This window comes from Passer domesticus, chromosome 2 (genome assembly GCF_036417665.1).
Source record: "Passer domesticus isolate bPasDom1 chromosome 2, bPasDom1.hap1, whole genome shotgun sequence".
Taxonomy (NCBI): Eukaryota; Metazoa; Chordata; class Aves; order Passeriformes; family Passeridae; genus Passer; species Passer domesticus.
Window position 1 is genome coordinate 6901368 of NC_087475.1, and position 27662 is coordinate 6929029.

Genomic DNA, 27662 nt, shown 5'->3' on the forward strand with positions numbered 1-27662 from the left:
ACACGCTATACATTGTTGTAGGAATGAAATGGAGAATACAGTTATTTTACTCAATCTCAATATGAGATCTATGTGCAGTTCTTTAAGTTAGGACATCAGCTTACACTCGTGCTGTCAACAAGTGAAGAAAAATCTAAATTAATTCAAAGCTCTAATTTAGAAATACTAAATAGCATGATCTGCTGATAGCAGAAGCCAATGTTGAACAGGTGGCTTTTGAAAAAATTAATTACTCTAAATCTAACTGCTTTGTCTTATTTATCTTACAGTTTATCTACCATTTCACAGTGCAAGCTGTAACAAGATACAGCTTGTAAGAAATGGTGCACAAAATACTTTTGAATGCTAAATGATGAAGACAAAGTTATGTAGCAACCACAATGTTCTGAAACTTGGTAACATTCAACCAAGTCTCATCACAATCTTAAAACAATGGATTCTCAGGCTTTCTGAAAACTTTCTTATTCTCCTCTTGTTAATTAGAATGCAACAGAATTGCATGCCCTGTACAATACAACAAAGCAACAACATTCATTTCACCACTATCAATAAAGAAAGCAGTAAGCTTCAAGATAAAATAAACCATGTTTTGAGCTCATAATTTAACCAACTTATTCTAATTTGAAGAATAAAAGTTTATACACATTATCCTGAGGAAAGCATAAATCTTTTCCCTTAGAGATACACAGAAACAATTTAAGGAGAGGGGGAGGAGAAATCCTGCTCCATTGTTCCCAATCATCAGTCAGTGATCACTCACTGCATCCCTAACTGCAATCAGGCTTAGCTCAGTAACAATGGAACTTTTAGTCATCAATCAAGCACTGAAGTCACACTTACTGTACTAACAGTCTCCACACTGAGTGTAAAACAGCACTGACCTAAACACTGCACCTTTCTGACTTTTCCCCCATGAATTAACTCCATCTCCACAGGATTAAACACCAATAAAAGTCTGAGGACCTTTGAACAGAAGCCCAGTGACTGAGTCCTTTCCATTCACCACTCTCATCACTGATAAAGTAAAACCAAAACCCTGACTGAAACCCAACCCTCCCCCACCCTCAGCAAAAGCCCCACTCAGTCCTCCAAGCCCTGGCAGAAATTACAACTCTTTTAACCCTGAGTTTTTTCATCAGATTGAAACACTGATTCCATCTGAGCCTATTGCTTCCCATATCCCAACCCCTCACCTAATGCAGCTCTGTTGAAACTTCTGCCTACCAAGCTAAATAAAAACAAGCCCCATTTACCACCTCTCTGCCAAGAAAGTTTTTTGTGAGACTTTCCAACAAACCCAGGCCACAGATTATCAATCACAACAATTCCCAAAAGCCCATTGAGTCATTCTGCCCCATCCCCACTGCTGAACCGTGCTAAAATGGAGTGCAAATTGTTCTCCCAAAGTGCTTTCCTTCTCATGGAACTGTTGTGGCTGCCCCAGGTATGATACAGTAGTACAGACACTGACCCAGGACAGCAACACCTGCGAACACGTTATCTGTAATAAAATCAAAATTAAACTATTTTATACTCACACTGAACTGAGGGTGAAATAATCACACACTGATGGGACACCACACAAAACACTGACACTGTCAGCTTATTCCAACTTACCATTGAAAGGCATTGTAATGGAAGTAGACCAAACCAAGGCCATATAAAAAGGCAGCATTCTGTAAAGGAAAGAAACAGTGTTTAAAACCCAGATAAGAGCAAGCTTCCAATATTTTATCCATCCTTTGATATTCTATTTCCATTGTAAGACAAACAGATTTAAAATTTGCCTCAAACAGGAAGAGCCAAAAAGAAGCAACAAAAAGACAGGCAGACACTAAAATAAAAAAAAACAAACCAAACCAAACAACAAAAAAACCCCCACTGGTTTTCCATAGTCACAAAAAAGGGGCTATTTTGGTGGAAGAGTACCCACAATATTCAAGTACTTTTACACTGGAGAAACTGATGTGCTCAGTTCTACTTGTACAACAGCAGGGAAAGAAATGATGGAGTAGAAATCTTTGGCAATTTAATATTAATGAAAAAAAAATCATTTATGACCAAGTACCATTTCATAGTCACAATGATTTATACTCACATAAATGAAAACAGATATGCACACTCTAATTTCAGTGTCTAATGTCTAACAGGAATTAAACAAATCTGAAAATATGTTTAAGGAGATTTCACTTTTCTGAATACCAAAAAATACAGACCATCAACTTTAAACCTACAACAATCATATTTCCTCATCATTAATCCAATTTCTATTTCCTATCCCCCTATTTGCAAAAGGTAAAAACCAAGCCAAAACAACAAAAACCATTCCCCTTCTGGAAACTCATTTTCCCTCCATTTTCTTTTAATATAAACTATGACTTACTTGCAAAGTGAAATTACTAACAATAGTTAATGAATGTTTAACTATCCAGTTCCACAAATAATTATTACATATTTCCTAAATTAGGAAAAGTAAACAAATTTCTTTTTCTTTTGCAAAGCTATGCCATAGCACATTTGTTTTTTATTGAGCTAAACAATTCCATTATTTACAGGAGACATTGTACATGCTGCCTAAGACACATTTTTAGGCTGATCTCATATATAATTCTGATTCTGAGAGACCAGGGACGCATCCCAAAGCTCTGACACATGGACAAGAGCTGGAATTTCAATTGTCAAAGACTGCACTTCAAGATAATCTCCCTGCCACTTGCATGCAGTTCTTTAACAAGTCAAATTTCTAAGGAGTTCCACCAAAGGAATACTAATTATGACGCAAACCCAACCCAAATATAAAAGTTATAATCAAGTTTTTCCCACAAGTAACTGCTAACCAGAAGACAATTCAAAGAGCAGCATCCATCAGAAACAGGATCCAGTATGCCAGTTTCATTATCCCTCATTTGCATCGTCTAAATGCAAATTAAAACCAGTGGAAATGTCAAAGATCCTCCCATGAATGCAGCTGGATCACAGCTTCAGCAAAGGACAGCTTCCAGGAAAATGCTGTGGTGTGAGCAGATACCACAGCAATCAGAGCACTGGAAGACCTTAACAGGAGTGCAGGGGGAAGTGCATAAACAATAAAGAAAATACTTTAATGCTACTGTAAACCCACATTCCTCTTTAATTGAATAAAAGCACAACATGGACATAATAAAGATAAAATATCTCCATATTCTATGGTTTTTACATGTTTTAAGTGTGTTCTGGCAACAGGAAGATCAGGAAGAAGGCAGGCTCAAAAGCTGAGCACACATAATGGCCTGACTTAAAAGTCATCTTAAATGAAGAAGTAAAAGAGATTTTCACATGTGCAACATGGCAGCCTACAAACTACAGCCTCCAGGAGCCTTCACTACCTTCAGGCCAGCTTCTTCTTCAGACAGAACTTAACAGGACTGTCCAGTGTCCCCTCTGATAGTTCAAATCTCAATAAAGTTTAGATCATTGTAGCAATTGAGAACAACAGCGATCACAAAAATCCTTCATCACCACACTGCAAAATTCAAACAAAATGTGCCAGACAACTAAAAACTCTTCAATTCGCAAAGAATTTGACTTTCTCTTATGAAACCTATTACAATTCACAGTCCAAGAAAGTTAGAGATTCAGAAAAATCTCCCAGATATTTTGATGCTAAGGGTTAACAACAAGCAACTTTCAAGGCACAAGAGAATCAAGATGCAAGTGATTTATCAAAATGTAATTTATATATCACGTTCATATAAAGCCTACAGATGGTCCTCACAGCACTACAAATAAACCATCACTGTTCTGTCCTTTGTTCTGTGCCTGGTTTTCCCATTTTTCTCTCATTCTCCTTTGGCCTTAAGTCTTTTGAGACTGATCTTACAAATATCTTAAGCTGCCACCCTCTTCTCAATAAAAAACAGGGCAAAATTTAATACTTGTACCTGTAATACTTCACTTCAAAGGTAAAGATGCAAATTCTGAAACATCAGTATGGATCATGAATTCATCTGTTCTGAAATACTATAGTTCTAACCGTATATATCACCATGTATCAACTGTTTGTTATATTAATATCTAATAAGCTAAGATTAAAAAGTATCTTTTAAACTGCATTTGATCAGGGACAGGACTGACAAGGACTGGAAGACATCACAGTGTCCCAAGGTGTGGCTGTACTTTCCCACAAAGAATTCAAGGTGAGAAGCATATAAAGTTCATTACTTTTGCAGAATATCATCAACTTCAAAATGCAGTCAAGTTCCTACTGGCAGCAGCCAATTTGAAATGCCACCACAGCTTAGTGCAGATCAGCACCAAGTGGGATCATTACCCAAATCTTCATCTACAAAATGTCCTTCATAAAATCATAAGATCCTGTTTACCAGGAACACACCCCATCTTCAGAAATCAGTTTTCAGTTTCTTCTATTAGTTTTGACAGGTTTCTCCCAAGGAATACTATTCCATGTGTTCCAGTAAAGATCACTCCTGCGATTTAGTCCCAGCTATAAATAGCTGTTGAGGTAGAATTTAAGGCCTCTTTTTCTCACCAAGTATTTTTCAGGAAGAAGCAGAAAACAAAATTATCTTATTACAGTCTCTTCCCTGAACTTGCTAATAACCCTCACCATTTATGAAGATCTCATGCTACCAAAAGGCATTCTTTGGTTACTAACTTTTAATTTAATTTTTATGTTATCAGATATCTCTTTTCACTAGAACCTTGAGTGAAAAAAGATACAAACCCACACAGACTGTGCCTCAAATCTGAAGCTGAATGCTTGAGTTTTTTTCCATTCTACAGCCATGCTACAAACACAGACAAATCAGAAGTGCTATTTCAAAGCTGACATAATTTACATTTTCTATGAACTATCAAAAAATGTTAAAATGTTTCATACCAACCACTAGATGGCTCAAATACCTCTTTCCATTTTCCACGCTTATGCAATTTAAGGAAATTGTCAAGCTGATATTGTGCAGTCTGTTACTTACATGCACTATTTAATGCTGAGCAACATTTCAATTTTATTGTCTAAAAGAGTGTAGTATACACATTTTGTCAACAGGTAACTCAGAAGGCAAAAATGTATTTGTATGCATCTTTTTATATATCTGGTGTGAATAAGCACACTGAAAATTTTCTGGTCTTGTTTGTTTTAAGCAATCAAGACAAAAAAAAACACACCAATGAGAAAGACTCCACCCATCTCACAGCCTTCTATGGAAACTCAAATAACTGGTTTACAGGCTCTCTGAAGCAGAAGATGGAAACAAATCCCCAGCATTCCATGTGTTCTGTTCTTGAGGCATTTCAGGCCAAGTCCACACAAAGCCTTTTTCTCCACCTTCCAAGGGTGCAGCCAGCAGGTCCCACAGAAATCCACCAGCCCAGCCCAGCAGTGACACTGGGGCACAAAAATGCACCTGTCCTGGCCAACAAGTGGCCACCCCACATTCACATCACAAACAGACATCTTGGACTCGATCTGCCAGTGTGTGGCTGCCACATCTGGGTCCAGATGTTTTCCACAAGAAATGCACTTATCTGCCACACAAAGCTGAGACCCTGTTACAGACTCCAAATTGGTGTTTTATAAACACAGGAATTCACTTATAAGTTATGCTTGCAAATGAAAATCTGTTAGGCACATCTAGAGAGTCAGGGAGTAGGAAAAAAACTACTAAAAACTCAAAGCAGTCTCAAGGCAGCATCCAGCCAGGTCCTTGCCATTTAAAAATGAAAAGGATCAGTTTTTGCCATAGCTCCCAGCACTGCTGATTCATAAACATTCCCCAGCACTGCCTCTCTCATTTGTGCTGACACAGTCATCTTCAGAGTACTACAGCCAACTGGATGCCAGAAGTGATCTGAATTATTAGTATCTAGGTAAAAAGGATTTTTAAACTGGATCCGTTTTCTAAGCAAGTTCATTTGTGGACCTCCATTAACAACAGCATCAGCACAAGGAAAAGATTGGTACATAAGTAAAAGCTCTTTAAGCCAACTCTGTTCCCACCAAAATGTCTACCAAATGTACAGTGACTTCTCAAACATCACTGAAACTGCCAAAGTCACGTGTAAATATTTCACTTGAGAGAAAACAACATCCCTGGGTCAGTACAAGGTGGATAAAAACATGAGATAACATCACAGCCTCCTGCCAGCCTTCATGCAGGTCCTTAACCAGTGACACACAGAGGCAAATGCACCAGTTCTCCTGTCCATACCTATAAATATCTCCAAGATGGGTGCCAAGAGGATGGTGCCAGACTCTTTTCAATGGTGCCCAGCAAAAGCACGAGGAGCAATGGGCATGAACTAAAACATGAGAAGCTCCACCCCAACATGAGGAAGAACTTCTTTCCGTGGAGGTGGCAGAGTTTTGAACAGCTGCCCTGGGAGGGTGTGGAGTCTCCCTGCCTGGAGACATTCCAGACCCATCTGGACACATTCCTGTGTCACCTGCTCTGGGTGACCCTGCCTTGGCAGAGGGTTGGACTGGGTGATCTCCAGAGGTCACTCCAACCCTGACAATTCTGTGATTCTTTGTGACTCTATGGCAAAGGGCCAGTTGTAGATAAAATAAACCTTTCGTTTAATTAGAAAGTTGATATTTAGGCAGAAATCAGAGTGTATCCCACTATACTATATAATAACCAAAACAGAAGAAAAAAAGTTCCCATGTAGTTGGTTAGTGAAAGAAAAACTATGGAATAAAGGAGACATTCAGCACCCTTATGAGAGCGATCAGTGACTGTTTTTCACTTGCTTACTACTGACAGGAATGAAGAAGTCTTTGATGACATATTTAGATTGCCTCCAGCAGGGTCTGACTGCCCAGAGCCGCTGGAACCCTGAGCCCAACCCAGCTGCACAAGACACACGTGGGCAGGCGGCCACTGCTCCTCAGAAAACCCAACCAGGACAACAAAGTTTTACAGTTTATGTCACATCCTGTGGTCACAGGGGCTCTTGGCCACCTGTTCAAACAAAAGAACAGTTTTTGTGCTTAAACGTGTGAATACGTTTATTTCTTTACTGAAATTAGAAAAAAAAGAAAGATGAAGTTTTGACACTATGGTGGCTAGTTCTTCCTCCTGACTCTATTCAATACACAGTAACAGCTCCCTAGAGAGTTTGTACCCAATAAAATATTCCACCTAGGCCCCTGTGCATGAACAGCTCCAGGCCTTTGGGAGCTGACAGGCTTTAGCACAGAGATTATAAGTGCTCAGGAGAAAGAGGGGAGGGTTCAAATAAAATTTGTTTAGATTTGTATAAACATGAAGAAGAGAGCTACCTACGTGCTCTAAGTTCCAATCACCTGCAAAAATACTAAGATCCCTGTGTGTATGGCAAATTAGGATCATTAGTTTTGTCTTCTTTAAGTTTTATAGTACCTGACAAATCATCACATTTGTACAAGATTTTTAAATACAGATATCTCTAACAGGCTTGCATGATTCTGCTTCTGGAGCAATAATCACAATATTCCAGAATTTGTGACTGGGTGTGTGTCTGCATCCCAGTAGCCATGTGAAAGCAATTAAAATATAAAAGTCATTATTCCTGTGACAAATATATTCTGTCATAGGTAATATCTTGGTAAATAGCTACAAAGTAATTCCTCATTTTCTTGAAGATCTTTTCTGAGAGTAAATATTGCCAAAATACACCTACTACTTCAAGAAGAAATCTTTCTTAATTCATAAAGACTACTTTTTTTTTTCATATGACAGAAAAATTCTCACCAGAAATTAAGCAGAAATAAAAACAAAGAGAAATCAAGTAGAAATTCTACACCATCTACAAATTGTGAGGTTTTTCCCCTTTGTAAGCAGAACCTATCTCTGAAATTACAATGCTGTCTTGGCCATCCTACTCATCTCCTCTTTAGGAAAGACAGTACATTTATCCTGTGCAATTTCCCAGCAGTGCCGCATTTCCACATTCCCCGCAGCTCCCCTCTGAATGAAAACTACTCTTTAAACTTTTTGGGAACACAGCAACTCCACCAAAACACTTTTGTCCTCACATTTTCACTCATGGATTGAAACACACATGGCAAGACCTGTGTGAACAAGCTCAAGTGGGAGCCTTGTTGTCCTCCAAGTGGCTTTCCAGCACTATCTGCAAAGAAAAGCTCCCTGACACACAGGGATGGACAGGTACACCAAGACAAGACTACTGGAAAATTACTGAAACCCACATACAGTAATTAATTCAACAGACATTCATTATTTCAAGCCCTCCTGAATAATACACTGTGTTGCAACTACTTTGTAGGGAGTACTGTCCTATGAAAATGAGAAGCTGAGAAAACAACACTAACTAACTCAGATCCTCCTGACTGATGATGGAATCTATGCAGTTTTGCAAACCACATATTTCTTTATCCTAAGGTCCATTGGCAAAAGGGACTTCTAATCAACTAGGGTCCCTCCAAGTCTGTCACACAAACAAACAGCCAAACAAGTGTCTAAACTGTGATCATTGCTATGGGCATCTGACTTATGTGCCTTAAAATATTTCACTTGCTGTAAATATCTTCATTTTTCACTTGGTACAAATATTCTCAATAATTTAAGTATTTTAACAGGAAACAGAATTTTTCTGACATGAGCAAAGTGTTGTGCAACACACAAAGGATTAAACTCACCTTGACAGATATTTTATGCAGATGATTCATCTAACCAAATTTAATACTCTCCCTACAGATTCCCTGAATGCTGTTAACAATCACAAAGCTTCTAATTTATTTTGTATGATACATGACTTTATGAAAAAACATCCCCCCTAACTCCATACAGGAAACCATGCTTGACAACAGATGCTTTATAACTAAACCAATGTATCCAATGTTTGCACAGAAAGAGACAATCTCTCTGGAGATCACCTAGTCCAACCTTCTTCTCAAGGAAGCACAACTAGAGCATCCCTAGGATGATGTCCAGTTGGGTTCTGACTGCCTCCAAGGACACTGGCCCCACAAACCCTCTAGGCAACCTTCTCCTCAGTTTAATCACCTTCACAAATAAAGAAATAAATACTTTTTCATGTGTTTAATTGGAATTTTTGGGGGTTTTTTGTTAGTGCCTGCTGCTTTTCCTTTTTTTGACTAGCACCACCAAGATTCTGGCTCTGTTTATTTGTAAAACTGGATAAAACACTCCTGATCCTTTCCAGGCTGAACAACTCAGCTCTCTCCAGTCCGTGCATGAGAGATGTTTCATGCCCTTAAACAGCCTCACGCCCTCTACTGGACTTGTTCCACTACCACCCCACTCTGTTCTCCTTGGGAGCCCAGCACCAGAGCCAGAACTCCACATGCAGCTCACCAAGGCTCAGCAGAGAGGAAGGATCATCCCTCACCTTGGAGGCCATGGTCTTCCTTATGCAGCCCAGGATGCCACGGGCTGCCTTTGCTGGCTCATGGTCACATCAGACCCCAGGACCCCCAGGGCCCTTCCTGCAAACCCATGCTGCTGCACTGGGCTGTTCCTCCAGAGATAAAGGACTTGGCCTCTGTCTCAAACACCAGGAGGCTCCTGGGGCTGTCCAGCTCCCTCTGAGCAGCAGCACAACTGCGTCATCTCTCCCCAGGCTTGGTACTGTCTGTGACCCTGCTGAAGGTGCACTCTACCCTGTGACACAGGTCACTAACCCAAGGTGCCTCTTTAAAGAGCACTGGTCCCACTCTCAACCCCTGGGCTAAACCACTGATGGCTGGCCTCCAGCTGGACTTTGTGATAGGGCCTGGTTTTAGCTGGAATAGAGCTCATTTTCTTCTTAGTAGCCTGTGCAGCACCGCGCTTTGGATTTAGGATGAGAGTAATGTAAACACACAGACACTGCAGTTGTTACAAGTGGTGCTTGCCCTAAGTCAGGACCTTTCCATGTCTCAGGGAGGCAGAAGGCTTGGGACAGCTGATCCAGACTGGGCACAGGGACATCCCATCCCATACAAAGTCACATCCACTATACAAACACAGAGGAGCTGGCCAGGAGGGGCTGAGCACTGCTCTGACTGCTCAGTGTGTGGGGATCAATTGTATTGTTCAGTGCTGATTTTTCCTGGATTTTTCCTTTCTCTCTCTCCTTTTTGTTAAAGTCATCATTATTGTTAATATTACAATTAGTATTACTGTGTTTTATTTCGTTTCACTTTAAATAAACTGGTTGTATCTCAGCCCAGATGGTTTTACCCTTTGTTTTTTCCCCAATTATTCTTGTCTTCCCACCAGGGGGAAAGGAGGTAGTGAGCAAGTGGCTGTGTGGTACTGAAGTTGCCATCTGGGGTTTGACCATGACAGATGCTGATCACAATCCTCTGAGCCTGGGTGAGCCAGTTTTCAATCTACCACACTGACCACTTATCTAGTCTCTATTTCACCAGTTTGTCTGTGAGCACATTATAGGAACAGTGTGGAAAGCCTTACTAAAATAAACACAATATCTTGTGGCTCTCATCCCCTCCACCAAGTTACTCGCTGTGTTGCAAACAGCTATCAGGTTCATCAAGCATTATTTCTCCTTTATAAATTCATGGTGATTACTTCCAGTGACTTGCCTGCCCTGAATGTGCTGGAAACAGCTTCCAGGATAATTTGGTCTATCACCTTCACAAGGATGGAGGTGAAGCTGACTGGCCTGTAGCTCCCAGGATCTTCCTTCTTGTCATTCTTAAGGTCAGAAGTGAAATTTGCTTTATTCCAGGTCTCAGCAACCTTCCCCACCACCATGACCTTAACAGGATCATTAAGAGTGGTCTCACAGTGACAGAGATGAGCTCCCTCAGCACTCCCTGATGTATCCCAGCAGGTCCAAAGGACTTCTAGATATTTTTTTGCTTCAATTTTCCCAAACTTTATCCTCTTTTGAGAGCAAATCTTCCTGGTCCAGACCTCCCAAATGGTCTCAAGGGCCTTGAAAGTGAGCCCTCCCAGTAAAGCCCAAGGTGCTAACGTGAAGTACCTCCATGTTTCCCATATCCTTTGTCATTTGCCCTATTTAGCAGCAGACCTGCTGCTAAATTCTTCCATCTTCCTTTTGCTGCTGATACTTGCAGCTCGCTCGCTGCCTTTCACATTCCTCACCAAATTCAACTCCGTGTGGGCTTTGGCTTTCCTCAGGCAATCCCTGGATGCTTGGATGACCTCTCTGTTTTTCTCCAGAGTTATCTGTCCTTGCTTCTGCCTCCTGTATGCTTCCTTTTTATGCCTGAGCTTTGTCAGGAGCATCTTGTTCATCCATGCAGGATTCCTTTCCTTTTTACCCAACTTCCTTCAAATCAGGATGAACTTGGAGAAAGTTACTATCAAAAACAAGTGTGGTCTGAAGAAGAGAGATTCCCCTCATTGTGCTGTCCTGTAGGCATTTCCTTATTTTGCCAATACCCTTGAGGTGGGGTCCAAATATTGATCAGCACAAGCAAATTAAAACATTGAGCAGATCTTCTCATCCTCTGCTTTTCTTTGGTGAGCATTGCTCTTATTTCATACTAACTAAAGGATTTAGCTTTCCTCTTTCCCATCTAGATACAGTGACTTCACAAAAACGATTAGATTTCCTCACAAATATTTTCGAAGTACAAAAACTAATGCTGGCTCATGTGTACACAAACATTACTGAAACATCTTTTTTGGACTGACATCTGGACAGTTCATTGAAATGTTTTATTCTCTTTCACATGACAAGTGATCATCACTATTTACATCCATATTCTTCAAAACATTTTATGAAGCAGAATTACTAGCATGGAATTTTCTGTCCTTGATTCACCATTTTTCCAACCTGTTCCAGCAAAGATAGGAATCCCACTGAGTTGACAAGTAGCCCCATTATTTCCCTGTCAGTTTCTCACTGCTGGAAAATCACTAGTGTTGGAAAAAAGCCTTACTGTCATTAATTACACAGCTGCTCTACCTCAGGCACTCCACAGAAAATGGGAGTGGACAAGTTGAATATACTAAGGCATGAATGACTATAAAGAGATTCAAATACACACAAACAGAGCAGCAAAAACCAAAGGAAAATAACCACAAAAAATTAAATGACAAAACTCTCTATGGTTGTTCCCCTTGAATGTTAAACCACATTATGCTGGGCAGTAACAAAGACCCAGCTAAATCTGGAACTCTGCTAAATGGAAAAATTCAAAGGTTAATTTTTAACCAAGTCCCCTAAGAATGCTGTTGTTGCTTTTATGTTGTTCTTTCCAGCTGAGTAACTCTTGAACCTGTTAGCTGCCTTCAAATGAGTTTTAGAGAAAGCAAGACTTCTCAAAGATGAAAAACTGGAGGAATGTCACTGAAAATGCCTGTTGGGTAGGAAAAAGAACCCCCCAGACAAGGCCTACTTTCAGAAAGCACATAGAGCTTAATTATTCTCTCCTCTTTGGGAAAAGACACTTAGCCCAGTGCACAGCTTTAAATCAAGCATGTGCTTTTCCTGCTCAGAGATGCCGTAGGAAACAAGATGTCATTCAGGATGCTTCACTAGGAAAATGAGGAATTTCAGTTTGTGTGTGCTTACGTGGGAGAGGGAAGGACAGGAGGTGTGAAAGGACAACAGACACCAGCTCGTCATTGCCCAGGCTTCATTAGCTCCAGCATAAAACAGTTTGTTCTGTAAACTGCAAACTGAACAAAACCCCACATTTGGAACAAAATTCTGAGTATCAGCTTTAGAAAAAAAACCTTACTAGCTGTTTTGAATATTGATTTTATTTTTCATTAATCAGTTACATCTCAAAAATTCAAGTGTTATTTGACAGCACATTTTGGGATATATTTTATGTATTGTTACATATGTATCAAAAATTTAAACAAGAATGTGTCAATTTTTAAAGGTTCCTTTCAAGAACTGAAATGCAAGATCATTGATTAATGGTTGCTAGTTAGGGATCAATCAATTATTACTGAAAATGATTGTCCAATTAAGACTGTAGTTGGTTAAGTAGTGATGGCTAATTGGTGTTCTAATTGGTGATTTGCTGTTTTATTTGTTAGAATGTACAAATACTTAAAATGGGCTACAGGAGCCAAGGCAGCAGGCCCACATGACAGGCAGCTGGGGGAGCAGACTGGATGGCCAGCAGCCAAGAGCAGAGCAAAGCAGCTGGGCAGCCCACCAACCATTCCCACAGAGCATTTCAATTCCATCAAATCATCATTTCTTAACAGAAAACTGTACCTCAGTAAATTTTCAGCCCACTCTGTGAATATATAGACTAGTGAGTTTAAGAGCCGTCAGTTTCTAAAGGCAAAACAAACCAGGAAAAAATACAAACAAGCCAAATGACAGAACGCTTCTGCCCTCCCCACCTCTGCTTATTCTGCACTGCAGCTCTTTCCTCCTCTGATCCAGAGCTCAGGTTGCTTTCCTCCCTCACTAATCCCTCTTCTTCTTACCACTGCATCACTGCTGCTGTACCTGACTTTACTTAATTACTTCTGTCAACAGTTTAATTTCTGAAAAATTAACTCTGACAAACTACAAGTGGAAACACCATGAACACCACGACCGTCCTGGATTGGGAACTGAAACATTTTTAAGTCCACTAATGTTTCTTCACTTCTGACTACTACCTCACCATGCTAGGTAAGAAACCTCTCAAAGTTGGTTTGAGAGCTTTAAAATCTTTTCCTCTGGAGCAGTTTATTCCTAAGCTCAGCTGACAGCCTGGAGGAGGAGAAGCAAGAGGACAAAAAGAGGGCAAATTAACCAAATGGGGATTTTCTCCCCCTCTGTTAATTCAACATACTTTTGCAAATCTCAGAGAGCTCTTATTTTAAAGACACCTTGCTGAGTTCCACAAATTAATTTCACATTATAACTGCTGCTCCTTGGTGTGACTGGACACCTCCTTAGGCTTGCAAGAGTCCGCAGAATCTCCTCTGCAAACAGTTCTTGGATAATGCTTTGATCATTTGTCTGAAATTTCATTCTTCTGTTCTGTTTTAGAGAGGAGGATGACTGGATTCTAGAAAAATGCCACACTGAACTATCCTTATCCTTTACATAAGACCATCCTTTCCAGTATAGCCTTCTATATTATTCTTCATTAAACCAAATACTGTTTGGGCTTTTCAGTTTTTCTTCATACTCTGCTTTTTCTAATATTAAGGCAAGTTCCCTCAGGACCATGAGCTGTTAGATGGTAGATACAAATACTTTCAAAATACTACTGTTTAAAAATATCAATATGCCATATGAAACTGAACTTGCTATCACAATTCTCCAAAATCTTTTTCTGTACTTTAAATCTGTACCATTCGACATTCAAAATTTATCTTCTGTTTTACAATATAAATTCTCACTTTCAATTCCAGGCATTAAAATCATTATTACATTTACATATTAATCATTATTACATATTACATTACTATTATTTACTTAACTTTACCAAGATTTTTCATCTTTAACATGTGTTTTTCACAGAAGTGTACACAGCTTCCTAACGGTTCCAGACTGTCAATTACACAGAAGTTTTTGTATCACTTCCCTAAACACCTCCTATACAAAACCACTACATCAGCCCCACATTTACAACTTTTCCCTAACACTGTCTAATATACACCAATTTACATTTATTTTTTTAGATCAAAAAATGGGGTTTTTCTTTCCCATCTTTTCTGAACATGTGATTACTATACATTGTAATCTGAACCTACCTTCTTATTTAGAATAACTTTTTAAAAAAATACTTTACAGCTTTCTTACACTTTCTTCTGAAGTCCAGTTGTCTGTTACAAGCAATTTCAGGACCATTTCTCAATTGAAGATATCAAAGATGAAGTAAGCCACACCCACAGAAAGACAGTTCCAGGCCATGAAGACAATGATGTGAGCAGCTTCATAAACCTGGGATCATCACCTTGTGGTCACTTAGCAGATCTCAAAATGGGAAGGCATAATCATCCAACCTGGAAATTATCAATCTCTTTACAGTACTTTGCTTAACAAATGAAGAAATTTGTCTCTCAAATCTACCAGAGAACAAGTGCTAACACATGAAGATTATGAGAATTAAGGTTACCTAAGTACTGCTCTGCTAGAAAGAGCTCCCAGCATAAAATACAAAAAATTTACTCCTTGGGAGATAAACCACAGCCACAGAATGCCCTGGTAGATAGGGAACATGGCAGGCAGGGAGCCTAAAAAGGTCTCTTCAAGATCAACATCAGGGCAAAGAAGAAAATATAAATCCATTTTCTGGAAGGTCCAATTTGTGCATGATGTTTTGCAGAAGCATTTAGGATAAGAGGTTTTGTGCTACTTCTCTCTTTTTAACATGTTTTCAATATTACATTTGATCCTGTTCTTAAACTCAATCACATCCACTTTAGGATGTGCTTTAGAAAGTCCAGGCCATATTTAATTGTTTAAGGTGGTAATTATTAATCTCATTCTACCATATTCTATGGCTCAGTTTCTCTTCATAATACACCATGTCTCTCAAGCACTTTTAAATCTGGTTAGTGTCTTCACTACATGTCTGGTGTCCAACAAATACTTTTCAGGCCCAAGATTCAGATTTTTTTGGTAAACAAAGAGAAATCTCACACTAATAATCTGTTTAAGTCCTGTCTTATTTACCTACATTTAAGTGAAGTGGGTGTTTCTGTGTCAGGGTTTTTGCCTTACCCTGGGCTTTATGAGATCTGTGACTTTCTTGGACGCAGCCATCCCACCCTTCATCCTCTGTTTCTAGAAGTCAAATTTACCCAAATGCCTCAGGAGAAAATCAGTGCTTCTGGACTTAGCTGGGTTTGATAGTCCAGACCAATGAATTGTTTTTCATCTCACATTTGACTGACATAACATAGACAGGCAATTTTTTCCCCACTAAGGACGGAGTAATCCCTTGTCGACATGGCAGATTATTTGGGACATTCTTCCCAATGATTACAAAGCTGTAATCATTGACCACCTTCTTTCCCCAGCCAGAACAATGAGTCACAATGGGACAAATCTGTGCTTCAAGACATTGCTCCAATACCTCAGTGACTCCCTGGGTTCCAGACACGTAATAAAGTCCTAGCCCTGGCACTTGTTCCTGAGCTTCAATCCCCAAAACATCTCAAAACACACACATGTCCCAGTTTGTATGTACAGGCTGTAAGACTAAGGATACACAACCAGAATTCCAGGGGAAGATTAAAAAACCAAGGTTCAGGTGGTTAGTTAACAGGGAACACAGGAAGATGCCACAGGAATTAGGAGCTACGTGTCTAGCAAAACACTAGAATTAGGAAAGCCACTGAATGCAGAAAAATTCCAGAAATATCAGTTATGTTCCTTCAGAGCCATTTTTATTTTGTACTGTTTTTCCAATCAGCACTTAATATTTATTCTCCATTTAAGACAAGTTGCCTTTCTGTGACAGCACCCATCTGGGTTTGTCTTGACCTCACAAGTGACATTCATCATCTGTTGGCTTCATTTTGCTCTTTAATGAAAACCCAGGTCAGGAAAAAATCACCAGCAAGCAGAACCCACAGGTCCTCTATAAAAGAGAGCATTACAGCCATGGTGGTGCAGGAGAGAGTCCCAAGGAATGTGTCTGACAACAATGCACAGGGAAGAAAGTTTAGGAGAGAAAAAGGCTTACATTCCTCTGAATCTCACTCAATCTGAGTGAAATGAAGTGCCTTCAAGACAAGCTTTTCTTACACAATTCAGACAGACAGAGGGCTCTGTTTGCCCAGATTTTAAGATCAAAGCCAGACTTGAGACAGGACTGTAATGCTCCATTATGAACTAGATGGATGATTTAATTTATATTACTCTATTTTTATGGATTTCAGGGGGAGAGAAGAGATCATGTACTGAAATTCTTGATTCTTGTATAGCTTCATAGAGTATTCTGCTCCAGACAACATCCAATGATTGCATTTAATCAGAAAATCATCCTTCCTGTGCAAAAGGTAAAGACCACATCAGCAAATGGAAACACAACTACCTGTAGGTGATCCTGGAGGGAAGGGACAGGTTATCATACAATTCAGAAGTAACACTGAACTTCTATAAGGTTGCTGTTGCAGTTACATGTAAGAGTAATTTCACTCCCTTTTCCATCATTATTTTGAGCCTCCCCCTTGCAAGAATACCATCCTAATCTCCAGTGATTTGTGGAGATTTTCAAAGGTTTCTAAAGCCAAACAAAATGTCATTGTATTTAATTGCTCTTAATGGATTTTTCCTCCCTGAAATTGTTCATCTGCTTTTTGAAACAATTAAAACTGTGTCTGCAGCATTCTGCAAAACTAATGCAACTTTCCATACAACCAGTGATACAAAACCTGAAAGATGCAGCAGGCATGAATTTCCTACAGCAGCTGACAAGAGAAAACCCAGAAATACCAGCAGGCCTTTTGTAAAGACATTCCCCCTTCTCTGCCACCCCTATGGGTTTCTATCCCTTAGGTTTAACAAAAATATTTCAGAATTATAATGAGCTTATCTTCTTTCCTTTCTAAACTGCAGATATGACTGAAAGCCATTTCCCTTTTCACAGTGTTTACCAGGATTGGAATCAGATTTTCCAGCCTGTTTTCAGAAGAAGTTCATAAAATTCTTATTATGTCATTAAGATACCTGGAAGCAGATCTGTGCCTGACTCCAATAATCAACAGTCCAATAGGTAAATAAATGATATGGAACCCAATATTCATCGGGAGAAGAGAAAAACAAGACCTGAAGTATTTTTAGAAAACATTTTTAGATGTTAAACAGCATCAGTGTAGTTATGATGTCTGCTAATACAGCTCTATTGCTGCTTTTTGGATGACCCTGAGAATTCTGAAGAGTCTAAATTAATATTTCAGCAACAAAAATACTAAGTAAAACTTAATTTAAAAAAAAGACAATGAGGAAAAAAGGAAAAACAGCTACATTTACTTCAGAGCACAATCATGCCCAAACATCAATCTCAAACCATTTTGAATTGTCTGCCTTTTCCTCAAAGCATGAACTTATTTGCCTCACACAGGCTGCTCACAGACTCTCTAAAGAGACCCCAAGCTCTTTGTCTCCCCATCCTCCCACCTGCTGCCTTCTCCAGCGATTTGCACTGGATCCACTCACACTTCCACCACTCCTCTCCACCCACACCCACCACACGGAAGAAGCTGAATCTGCATCCTTCAGGAAAGGAGGAAAGGATGCAAGCTCAACACTTCAATTAGGTATATGCTTGAAAGAGTATTTAAAAAAAAAACCACTGAGATGCCAGTTCTAGAGAGAGCAAATTCAAAAACACGGAATTTGCAAAATAAAGCAGTTCTTTGTTTCTGAAACTCAGCAAATATTTTCTCTTTTTCAAGAATGAACCTTAAAATGTAAAAGAACCCTTTCTGAAAAAAAAGCCATTCATCAATGAGACACTGTACCATGTTATAGATCAAACAGAAATCTACAAAATAGACATTTGAAAACTAGGGTGATGGGTTTTATTTTAACCTTTTCCATGCAAGGAACGAGCAATCATACAGAGTGCCAAGTCACTGTCGTTTGCAGAAGCCACAGTAATGGCACAGGCTTTTGAAAAAGCATCACTAGCATTTCCAAAATAATTGTTTCTATTTAGAAAAAGAGACATTTGGTCACTCAACGTTATCACCATTCAAGTATTACTCCTGCCTGCTGGAGATGCATCCCCTGTTGGAGTCAGAATGTTCTACTCAACTACGAACACCTCGCTCCGAGCATTCCCAATTGATGAGTTTCTCCAGTGCCACACTTGAGCACATCAAATATTTCAGCATCCTGAATCCTCAACCAAGGGGCTGAAGAAGGGAAGCATGCTATTCATCTAAATACGAGCACATGAATGGTGACAGTTTTTATTCTGCACAAAAGAAACTTCGGCAGCAGGAGAATTCAACGTGAATAAAAAGCTTTTCCGAAGAGACTTTGCCATCAATCCTGATGATACTTGTGGTATTTCCACCCAGAGTGTTTGGGCTTCTAGACAGAGATCACACATGCAGAGGGACAAGAGGAGCATTCCTGCTGAATTTCCAGGGTGAAGTCCCCATTAGAAAACGTAATGAACACTGTCTGGAAACAAATGCCATTTCCAGGGTGAGAGAAGAGTGCTCCCTCTGAGATTCTGTCTTGCCTCCTCCTCCTGACACCAGCAAATTTTTCCCGAGAACATGTTATTTCCTCTAACATTTTCAGGATATTACATATTTCAAACTTCTAAGTTCTTATAAATCGACTGATTAAAAAGGGATGAGTAGCTTAATGAATGAATGCACATTTTAAAAAAAATCAGAACTGCAGACACTGAAACAGTACCTTTTTTCAAATTTAGGGCAAATGCAAAATATTCCTAAACACAGAGCAACACGAGTGCTCCCTAAAAACATCTAAAGCTTGCTGGGACCCAAACAGTTGCATGGGGTGTACGTGCAGAGGGGGATTCCTTTGTTTTGTGTGATGACAATTAATAGAAAGAGACATTTAAAAAAGCTAATTAATCAAATTAACCATGAGGTCAAAGACAACATGTCAAAATTTATTAAATTTGCCAGTCATAGTCTTTTCAAGATTTTACACCTTGTCTTGATACCTTTCAAGGAGAGGGAAGACACCCTCTTGTCATAATTTCATTACATAATTCATCTAGTAAGAGTTCATTATTAGATCCTCGTACAGTTTTCCTGTACACAAAATTGGACATGCTGCATTATTTGACTGTATTAACAATTATCCTATTTTGATGGGACTTTTGTGTTTTAGCTGCAAGAGGGGCAGAATTTCAGACACACACATACCCACACCTCCCCCATAATGCACAAAACCCTAATCTGTGACCTTTAAGATACATTACTCCTTAAGAAATACCTGGATGAACATATGTTCTTTTCTAAACAATAAATCAGTTGTGCTTTCCTCTAATTAAACAGCATGAAATAACACATTTCCTTCTTCATCTTTCTTGCTGGCATTAATTTAACATGTTTTATAAAAATAAAAAAAGAGAGAGATAGTTCTTTCAACTTGTCTGCTTTACTGACTTTCAAAAAATTACATTTATTTTTAGCATGCAACACTAAAACGTCTTTCTCTTAAACCCAAATACAGTTATTAATTTGCTCTATTTTTTTGTGCATTTACAGACAACCAAGTGTTATTGGCAACACAATCTCATTGCCTTTCCAGCATTTCCCTTTATTTATTAATAAATTTCTCTGAGGTATTTTGAAGGCCTATACCTTCTACCATTAAAAGACAGAACCTCAGTCCTGATAACCACAGTTTAGATTTAAAAATCCCATTTTTTTATGTCACAGATTAATCATATTAACTGATCACAGCTATGGGATTGCTGACAGAACCCCATTTACAGTGCTACCAAAGCTACCAAGCATTTCAATAGAGAAGATATTATAAGGTGCAAAATTCACAAATGTAGCCCTTCATTTAGTCTTCATACTCCAAATTTCTCTTGGGTTTTCACCTTTTAACAACTTCTCTATCTTTTCCAATATCTTCTAAAATGCAATTTTCATGCACCATGACATACTAAAGGGTCAAGCTCGTGATCTAAATGTATCAATAATCTTTAAAAATCTGGTACTACGATGATGCTGTACCTGCTGCATTTCATTTTCCCCACTCTTTTTGTTTTACCACTATATCTCAGGATCAAAGTGAAGCTTTCACCAGAACTTCCCCCATCCCCTGCATCCCCAAAACCTAATTATTACGGAAAACATTCTCCTTATTTTCCATCAGCATTTCAGTAAAAGACTTTGTGCACGTGCTAGATCCTTTATTACTGTAAACCCCTTTATTTTGTGGCAGTAAATTGTTAAGTTATCACCACCTGCAGTAACAGCTACACACATTAAAACATCTTTGTTGTTTCATTACTGAGGGTGGAGTCTCGGTCAGCCTAAGTCACTCCTCCCCTGCCAGGGGCTCTCCAGCAAGGTCAGGGCACAAAGCTCAGTTTTACCAGCTGAAGCCCTTTTACTTTTGCTCCACTCTAAACATCCTTGATTTTTATTATCTGTTTATTTCGCTCTCTGAGTGATCCTCACTGCTTCACACTCTATTTTCTTATTCCTTCCTCAAAACAAAATCCAGACCCTTTGATGGAAAAGGATATCGGGCTACTCACCTGAATACTTAAATGTCTTCCTTGGATGGTTTTTTTTAATGGGTTTTTTTGTTTGTTTGTTTTGGTTTTTTTGTTTTGTTTTGTTTTTTGGGTTTTTTTTAAATCTGAAATCTCTCCCCGTGTGCCTGGTGAATTTACAACATGGGGGTCATGGTTAGGGAGAAAGCTGGCAAAAATCTCAGTTCAAACCTCTCACAATCCACTTTGGTATTATTCTATATATACGTTCCTCCCTTCTCCCCAAATGTTGTTGTCCCTAAAGTTTCGGTTTTCTGTTCTCATTTTCTTTTCATTCTAATTCTTAGCAAGGCCAGAATTTTCCTTCCCCCACATCCTGCCATTCTTCCTTCTTAACACATTTTCCTCTTCCTCGTATTATTTGTTCAATCTCACTTGGCATTACAGTTTTTCTCTCCTCAACCTTCCCCCTCCTCTTTTCTTTTTAAGGACGGGATCACTTCCCATCCTGTATTATCACACAGTATCAGACTCAGACTATTCCCAGACTGCTTCCCACAACAGTCTCCTGGAAAATGCTTATCCCCATTAAATCCCATAAAAATGCTTTTTATCTCCATTATGTTGATCCACTCTCGTCAGTATCTAAAAATTAGGAGAAAATTATCTCTGTTTTTCATTTTCTTTTCCATAACACTTAATGTCATCATGCTTGTCTCTCTCAGTCTACAGCAGAAGTCTTGGAAGTATTATTTTTCAGTTGTATTCTATACCTTTTCAGAACATAACTAGAATGTCTTCATCAAGACCCTTCAAGTGAAAGAACTGAAATCCAAAAACCTGTTTTAGTGAAAAGTGAGGGGTGGTACAGAATCCCATGTGCTTCAATGACAACCATTATACTGTCAGGCAGAATTAAAGAGCATATAGAAGGTATTATTAACATCTCCATGCTTCACAGAGACACTGAATATTTATTTAATTCCTGATTTTATTTTTCACTTTTTGACTCTCTATTTCCTCTTTCTATTTATTCTATTCCCACCCTGTCATTTTGATTTGCAAATACATCCTTGACTTGCAGGTTTTAATTTACCCATGTGTAGGTCACTGCTGTATCTCCCAGCTCCTTTTGCAATGTCTGCATGTCAGCAAACTTCAGCTTCAGTGAGAATTTTTGAAACTTGCTTTCCTGATCAGTTTTTCTCAACATTTCTCTGATTAAGCATCCTCTGATCAAACAGGATGTTTCTTTTTTTTGTTGTTGTTGTTGTTGGTTTTTTTTTCTGTAGGTAACCTGTGTTGCTATGGGGCAATAATCTATATTAAAGCTTTTTTGTGTAATTGTTAAGATATTGTTCTCTGAGGACCCTTAAGGGGAAATTTATCTCTTTATACGGAATCACCATTTTCTTTAAAATAAAAGTTTCAAAAACCTAAGGGCTTGAATAAAAAGCAGTGTTCACAAATCATCCTACTTCTCCAACTTTTGTTCCAGGAGTGTGTCTGTTCCAGCAATTTCAAGTGATCCTATACAACTGCACTGTTTCAATTAATCCAAACATTTATATCTAATTAAAATATAATGAAATTTTTGATGAATTCTGTTTAAAAAACTACTCCGTTTTTTGAGTTTACTGCGGAAAATAAAACAGTTGTGAGTCAATGAAGTGGAAAATTGCTGTCTTCTAAAGGATCTCCAAGGTGCAAAATGTTCTCTTATTTGCTGTTATCAGTATGTCTAGTAATTGCTTTTTGTCCAACTGTTTATAAAGGGAGAAAAAGACTTACAGTCTGGAGAAAAAGAGACAGCAAATCAAGCAAAATTAAAGAATAATGGGTTTTTAATTATTTTTCTATTTTATAGCATTAAGAAAACATACAAAAAAAAGCCATTTCACCAAACAAAATGGAAAAAAAGTACAGGGATGAAAAAAAGCTGCATAAAACAATTAAAACAAGCAACAGGTCACACTTAAAAACTAACATCTGTGGTCTTTAGTTACTTTAGTTCTTTGGAACAAAAAAGCCTTTCTACTAATTATAAGGGTTTTAGCCATAAGCTTGAGAAATTTCTACATAGCTCTAATTATAGAACAGCATTTAAAAATACTACCTGGCACTCAAATACACTTCAGATCAACATAAAAAGGAGTGTTATAAAATTGCTTTCTGCAACAAACCAACAACAGAACAGACTGAGATCTCATCCCTCTTCCATGATTAGCACCCACATACACAACTGAATTTTCCTTTGGCATTTGGCTTGCTGAAGAAAATTTCAGGTCGGAGGATTTTGGTTTGGGTTTTTTGTTTGTTTTTCTGGTTTGGTTTTTAGAGGTTTTTTTCTCTGTACAGTTTTGGATTCTTCTCTATTTTATAAAGAGTACCTGAGAAAAGTGAGGGGAGATTCTCCTATTTGTATATATATATAGGCAGAATTTTATTTTCAAGAATAATTTAAGAAGTAAATATGAAAAAAGGTAAAAATTTAGATAGTAATTTATTCTACTGTCCACTAAATACAGGTAGGGTAGTACCAAACAGGTGCTTTCCAGAACTAAACTAACACCCCACCCTGTTGCAAAATTATGGGATTTACTTCCCCCTCTTCAATTTCTCTATTTTTTCTTAATATAGCTATTCAGTGCTCTCCAGTATAGCCTTGCAACTGTAAGTTCAGTTTGCACCACATTTGCATTCAGATGTTTTTAAAATCCACTGTAACACAGAATTACGTCTTTGAAAACCCTTCCTGGGGTTTACCAAACCTCTTTGATGTTTTCACCTTGTCCATATAAATGAAATCTTTATGAAAGAGAAGGGTGATTAAGGCCATTTTCATAAAATGATAACGAGTTCCTGACAGATTTACTTTCCTTCTAGGCAACTTTCCAACAAAAGTCAACAGCTAACAAGAATTCTATATCTGAATTCATGTTGGAGGATATAACTCACTAATTAAGTGTTCCTTAAACTTTTCAAGGAACATTCAGACTTCCTGACTGATCCACTCCAAGCACTGCTTGATAAAGAGATACTGCATTTGAGTGTAGCTGAATAAATTGAGGTCTCTTTTCTTTTTCAGGCACCCTCAATCCAAGGTCTAGCATCCTATTCCAAAGTAAAGCCTTTGGAAAATTAAGTCATTTTCACAGTAACCTCCAACATTTTAAGATGCATTTCTAAATTCTGTACCTTGTCAATCCTTCAATTATTCACATGTGAATAGAAATGTTCAAGTACCTGCATACCCCTCTGTTACTCTTATAAAAAACACTTTTTAATTAAAAAAAAAACTTAAACCAGCAGGATGCTACTCTTTGATGAATTAGCACAGAATAATGGACTTCAGCAGTGCTGTTGCCATGTTCCTCATAACTTGTCCACAATCCCCTGGATTTAAGTGTCTAGAAATCTTCACGTTCCCCAAGCACAGAGATGTCCCTAACAGATGCTCAAACACTTCAGAGCATCAGCATAAAGGAATTTTCTGCTCCCTAACACAGCTGTACCAGAAGGTTTTATTTATTCAAACTGTGTTGCTACAACTGCAGGCACACAATTCCTAACTGACAATTTGTGAACACTCACCTACCTACAAAGGTCACAAATCTTTAATCAAGATTATCAAACCAGACAAGGGCTGCAGCAGCAGTGCCATGCCTAAGCAGAGATCTAATCTAAATAGTGGATAACCAGGCTCTCCTCTCAGGAACTCTCCCAGGAATCACTTTAGAGAGCACTGACATTTCTTGGACCCCCAAATCTGTGGAACAGGGTTTTTGAGTCTCTCCTGCCCTGGACAACTATGACACTGCAATAGATCCAGGTGTTTACTTAATTCACTCATGCAATGGAATTTCTCTAGGACAGCCCTAGGTAACTCAGGTATTATATAAAAGAGTTCAGTATGATCAAGTCCATTATAATACAACCACAAGATGATTAAAATAACTTCCTACAGGTGCCAGATATCTGCCATCATGTTTGGATAAAATCAGGAATATCTTAGTCTTGCTGAGCTTCTTAATCCTGCCTCCTCAGAATATGTCAAAACTGATAATCATGGCAGACATTTACACTTGATATCTTTATTTTCCCAGGAGCATCAACATCTACAAATTGCAGTTCTAGCTGTTGTCTCCCTCTCCTGAACTGCCCTTTGTATCCGTTCATCCCCCACAGTCCTCCTCACCTCCCCCAACACGTTGACACAGGGGAGTTTTAAAAGGAAATCAGAATGAAGTACATTGCACAGAAGGGAGATTTATTTTAGCATAGGCACATCAGAAACATTGAGAGAACTACTTGAATGCAAGAATGAAAGTCAGATCGGCTTTTATCCAAGTTGAGATACTTACTTCACAACATTTCAAGTCAAATAATTTGATTTTTTAAATGCTGAGTTGAGGTACCACAGTGCCTTTGTGGTCAAAAATTGCAGAAACTCCATTATTTTGCAGGACATTTTACACTGATCTGTGAGTACCCAAAGATTACAGCAAAAAATGATCTACTTAGGAATATGTGGCATAATGCAATCCAACACCCTCAAAACTATCCATACAGATAGTTCTTTGAAAGGAAATAATATGTCATCAGCACTGGGGGAGTATTGATCTGGTAAATGGCAAAATACAGCATCTTCCTAACCTTTCACCTTCACTCCTGTCACTAGAGTATATATCCAGAATATATTTGCTGAAGTGTTTTTTCCTTCTCTTTTTGTTCCATACGATCAACACAACGCTTACTGTAATAGCAACAAAACAACCCATGCATCAAATTCTGACAGAAAACAACCTGGTTGTTTCAGACCAGACCAGCAGAAAAATCTATGGGGAAACAAAAAAATGTGAAATCCTTTTTTCATGAAAGGAAACATAGACTGCATATCATGAAATGAACAATGCATGAAAATAACGTTCAATTACGAACCCCATGCAACTCTCAAAATCCAAAGTAGCAGAGAGCAAAAATACTTTATAAAAGGAGGCCAAACTACACCCAAAGCAATCTGAAAACTCTAACAATTTTTCTGTAAGTTCTCCCTTTAAAAAACAGAGTACATAGAGGGCACTTATTTCAACCACGTAAATTTGCACGGCACGACAGTTTGTAATTTCAGAACAAATGTCCAAGTTTATAAGGCTGCTCCTGTCTGACTTCAGCCCTGCCTTATATAATAACCTTCATGTGATTCAGCATTCTCCAGTTTCCCAGATCTCTCAAGGCAGCTCCCCTCACAGCTCACAAATACCACCCTTCCTTCACACCCTTCTCTCTCTTCCTTCCTTTACTATCATAAATTCCAACACCTGAACTGATGACATCCAGCCCTGTAGAAACTTTAAAAAAAAAAGAAAAAACTCTTTAAAAATTCCACAACAGTAAAATAAGGAAGTATGACTGAGTTTTTTGCCATCTGTATCTCTTCAGAAAAAAAATAAAATCACAAAGTAGAACAAAAAGTGTGATCAAAAATACACCATAAACTTGCTATTCCTGACTAAATGGTTTCTTACAGATACAGGGCATTAAGGATGACAAGAAACAATAAATCCTCTCCCTTGGAGGGAGGAGGGGAAGGTCTTTCTCTAGACCCAATCCAGGCAGCTTCCCACTGCCAACTCCAGAACAGCTTCATCATCCATTAATGAGATGAAATATGATCCGCCTGTGATTTTTACCACTTTCAGTAAAAAAGTTATTAGCTGAAAAATGGTTTTAGACTTTTTCAGGCTCTTTTTCATGAATATCAAAATTTTAAAAATCCCCCAAGATTATAGGAAAAGAACCACTTTGGGCTACACATTTTAAGGGAGCTCACAATGAGATCCCAGGGGAGGCCAACCTGGAGAAAAATTACTGGTTTTTAGTTTCTTCTTCCTCTTGGGTTGGATTTCTGATTTGTAGAACTCAAAATATTCTTTTGTCAACTGCAACCAATGGTCTCATGTTTGCAACTGGAACTGTTCAAACTAATTCCTGCTTGGTAAAATTCTGGAGATATATACAATAAACAGGTGTCTTAAAATACCACACATTGTATACAAACAGAAATTTTATTGCCATCAGTGCTCTTGAGATAAAACTGCAAAACACTCAGAGTTTACATTTATTTTAACTGCAGATAATATTCTGAGCCTCACTGAAAACAACCTATACCCAAAGAAATACATATAATCATTTACATCCCACCTGAACTCTGAAAATGCAGGGGAAATAACTTAGTAATCACTTACCACTTATTTTAATAATGAGCCATTGGAATAAAAAACAGGAAAAATAATTCCAGTCATAAACTATTTTGACATGCTTAACGGGAAAAAGTACAAACAACAGAAACTACTACAATTGATTTTTAATTAATTGATCAATTTCAACACTTATTTACAGCAATCTTTAAAGCAGTTCTCCAAAAGCACGTAAGAAGAATAGATTAATGTTTTTATTGTTGTAATTTTAAAACTGCAGGGGTTACTTCTGGAAAAACTCCTTAAATTCCAAAATGGCTCACTGAAATATGGCACTTGCACAACTGCTTGAGCTTTACAAGATAATACCAAAAATTTCCCTA

At 38.4% G+C, this 27662-nt stretch overlaps 1 protein-coding gene across 15 annotated transcripts in view; it reads right to left on the bottom strand.

The window, feature by feature from the left end:
- KDM6A (lysine demethylase 6A) overlaps window positions 1-27662 on the bottom strand; it is a 150178-nt gene that overhangs the window by 76023 nt on the left and 46493 nt on the right. For all 15 annotated transcript variants that reach the window (XM_064407273.1, XM_064407271.1, XM_064407254.1 and 12 more), the window contains exon 5: window positions 1618-1676. In XM_064407273.1, the coding sequence (XP_064263343.1) occupies window positions 1618-1676 (59 nt within the window). The remainder of the gene's footprint in view (window positions 1-1617; window positions 1677-27662) is intronic.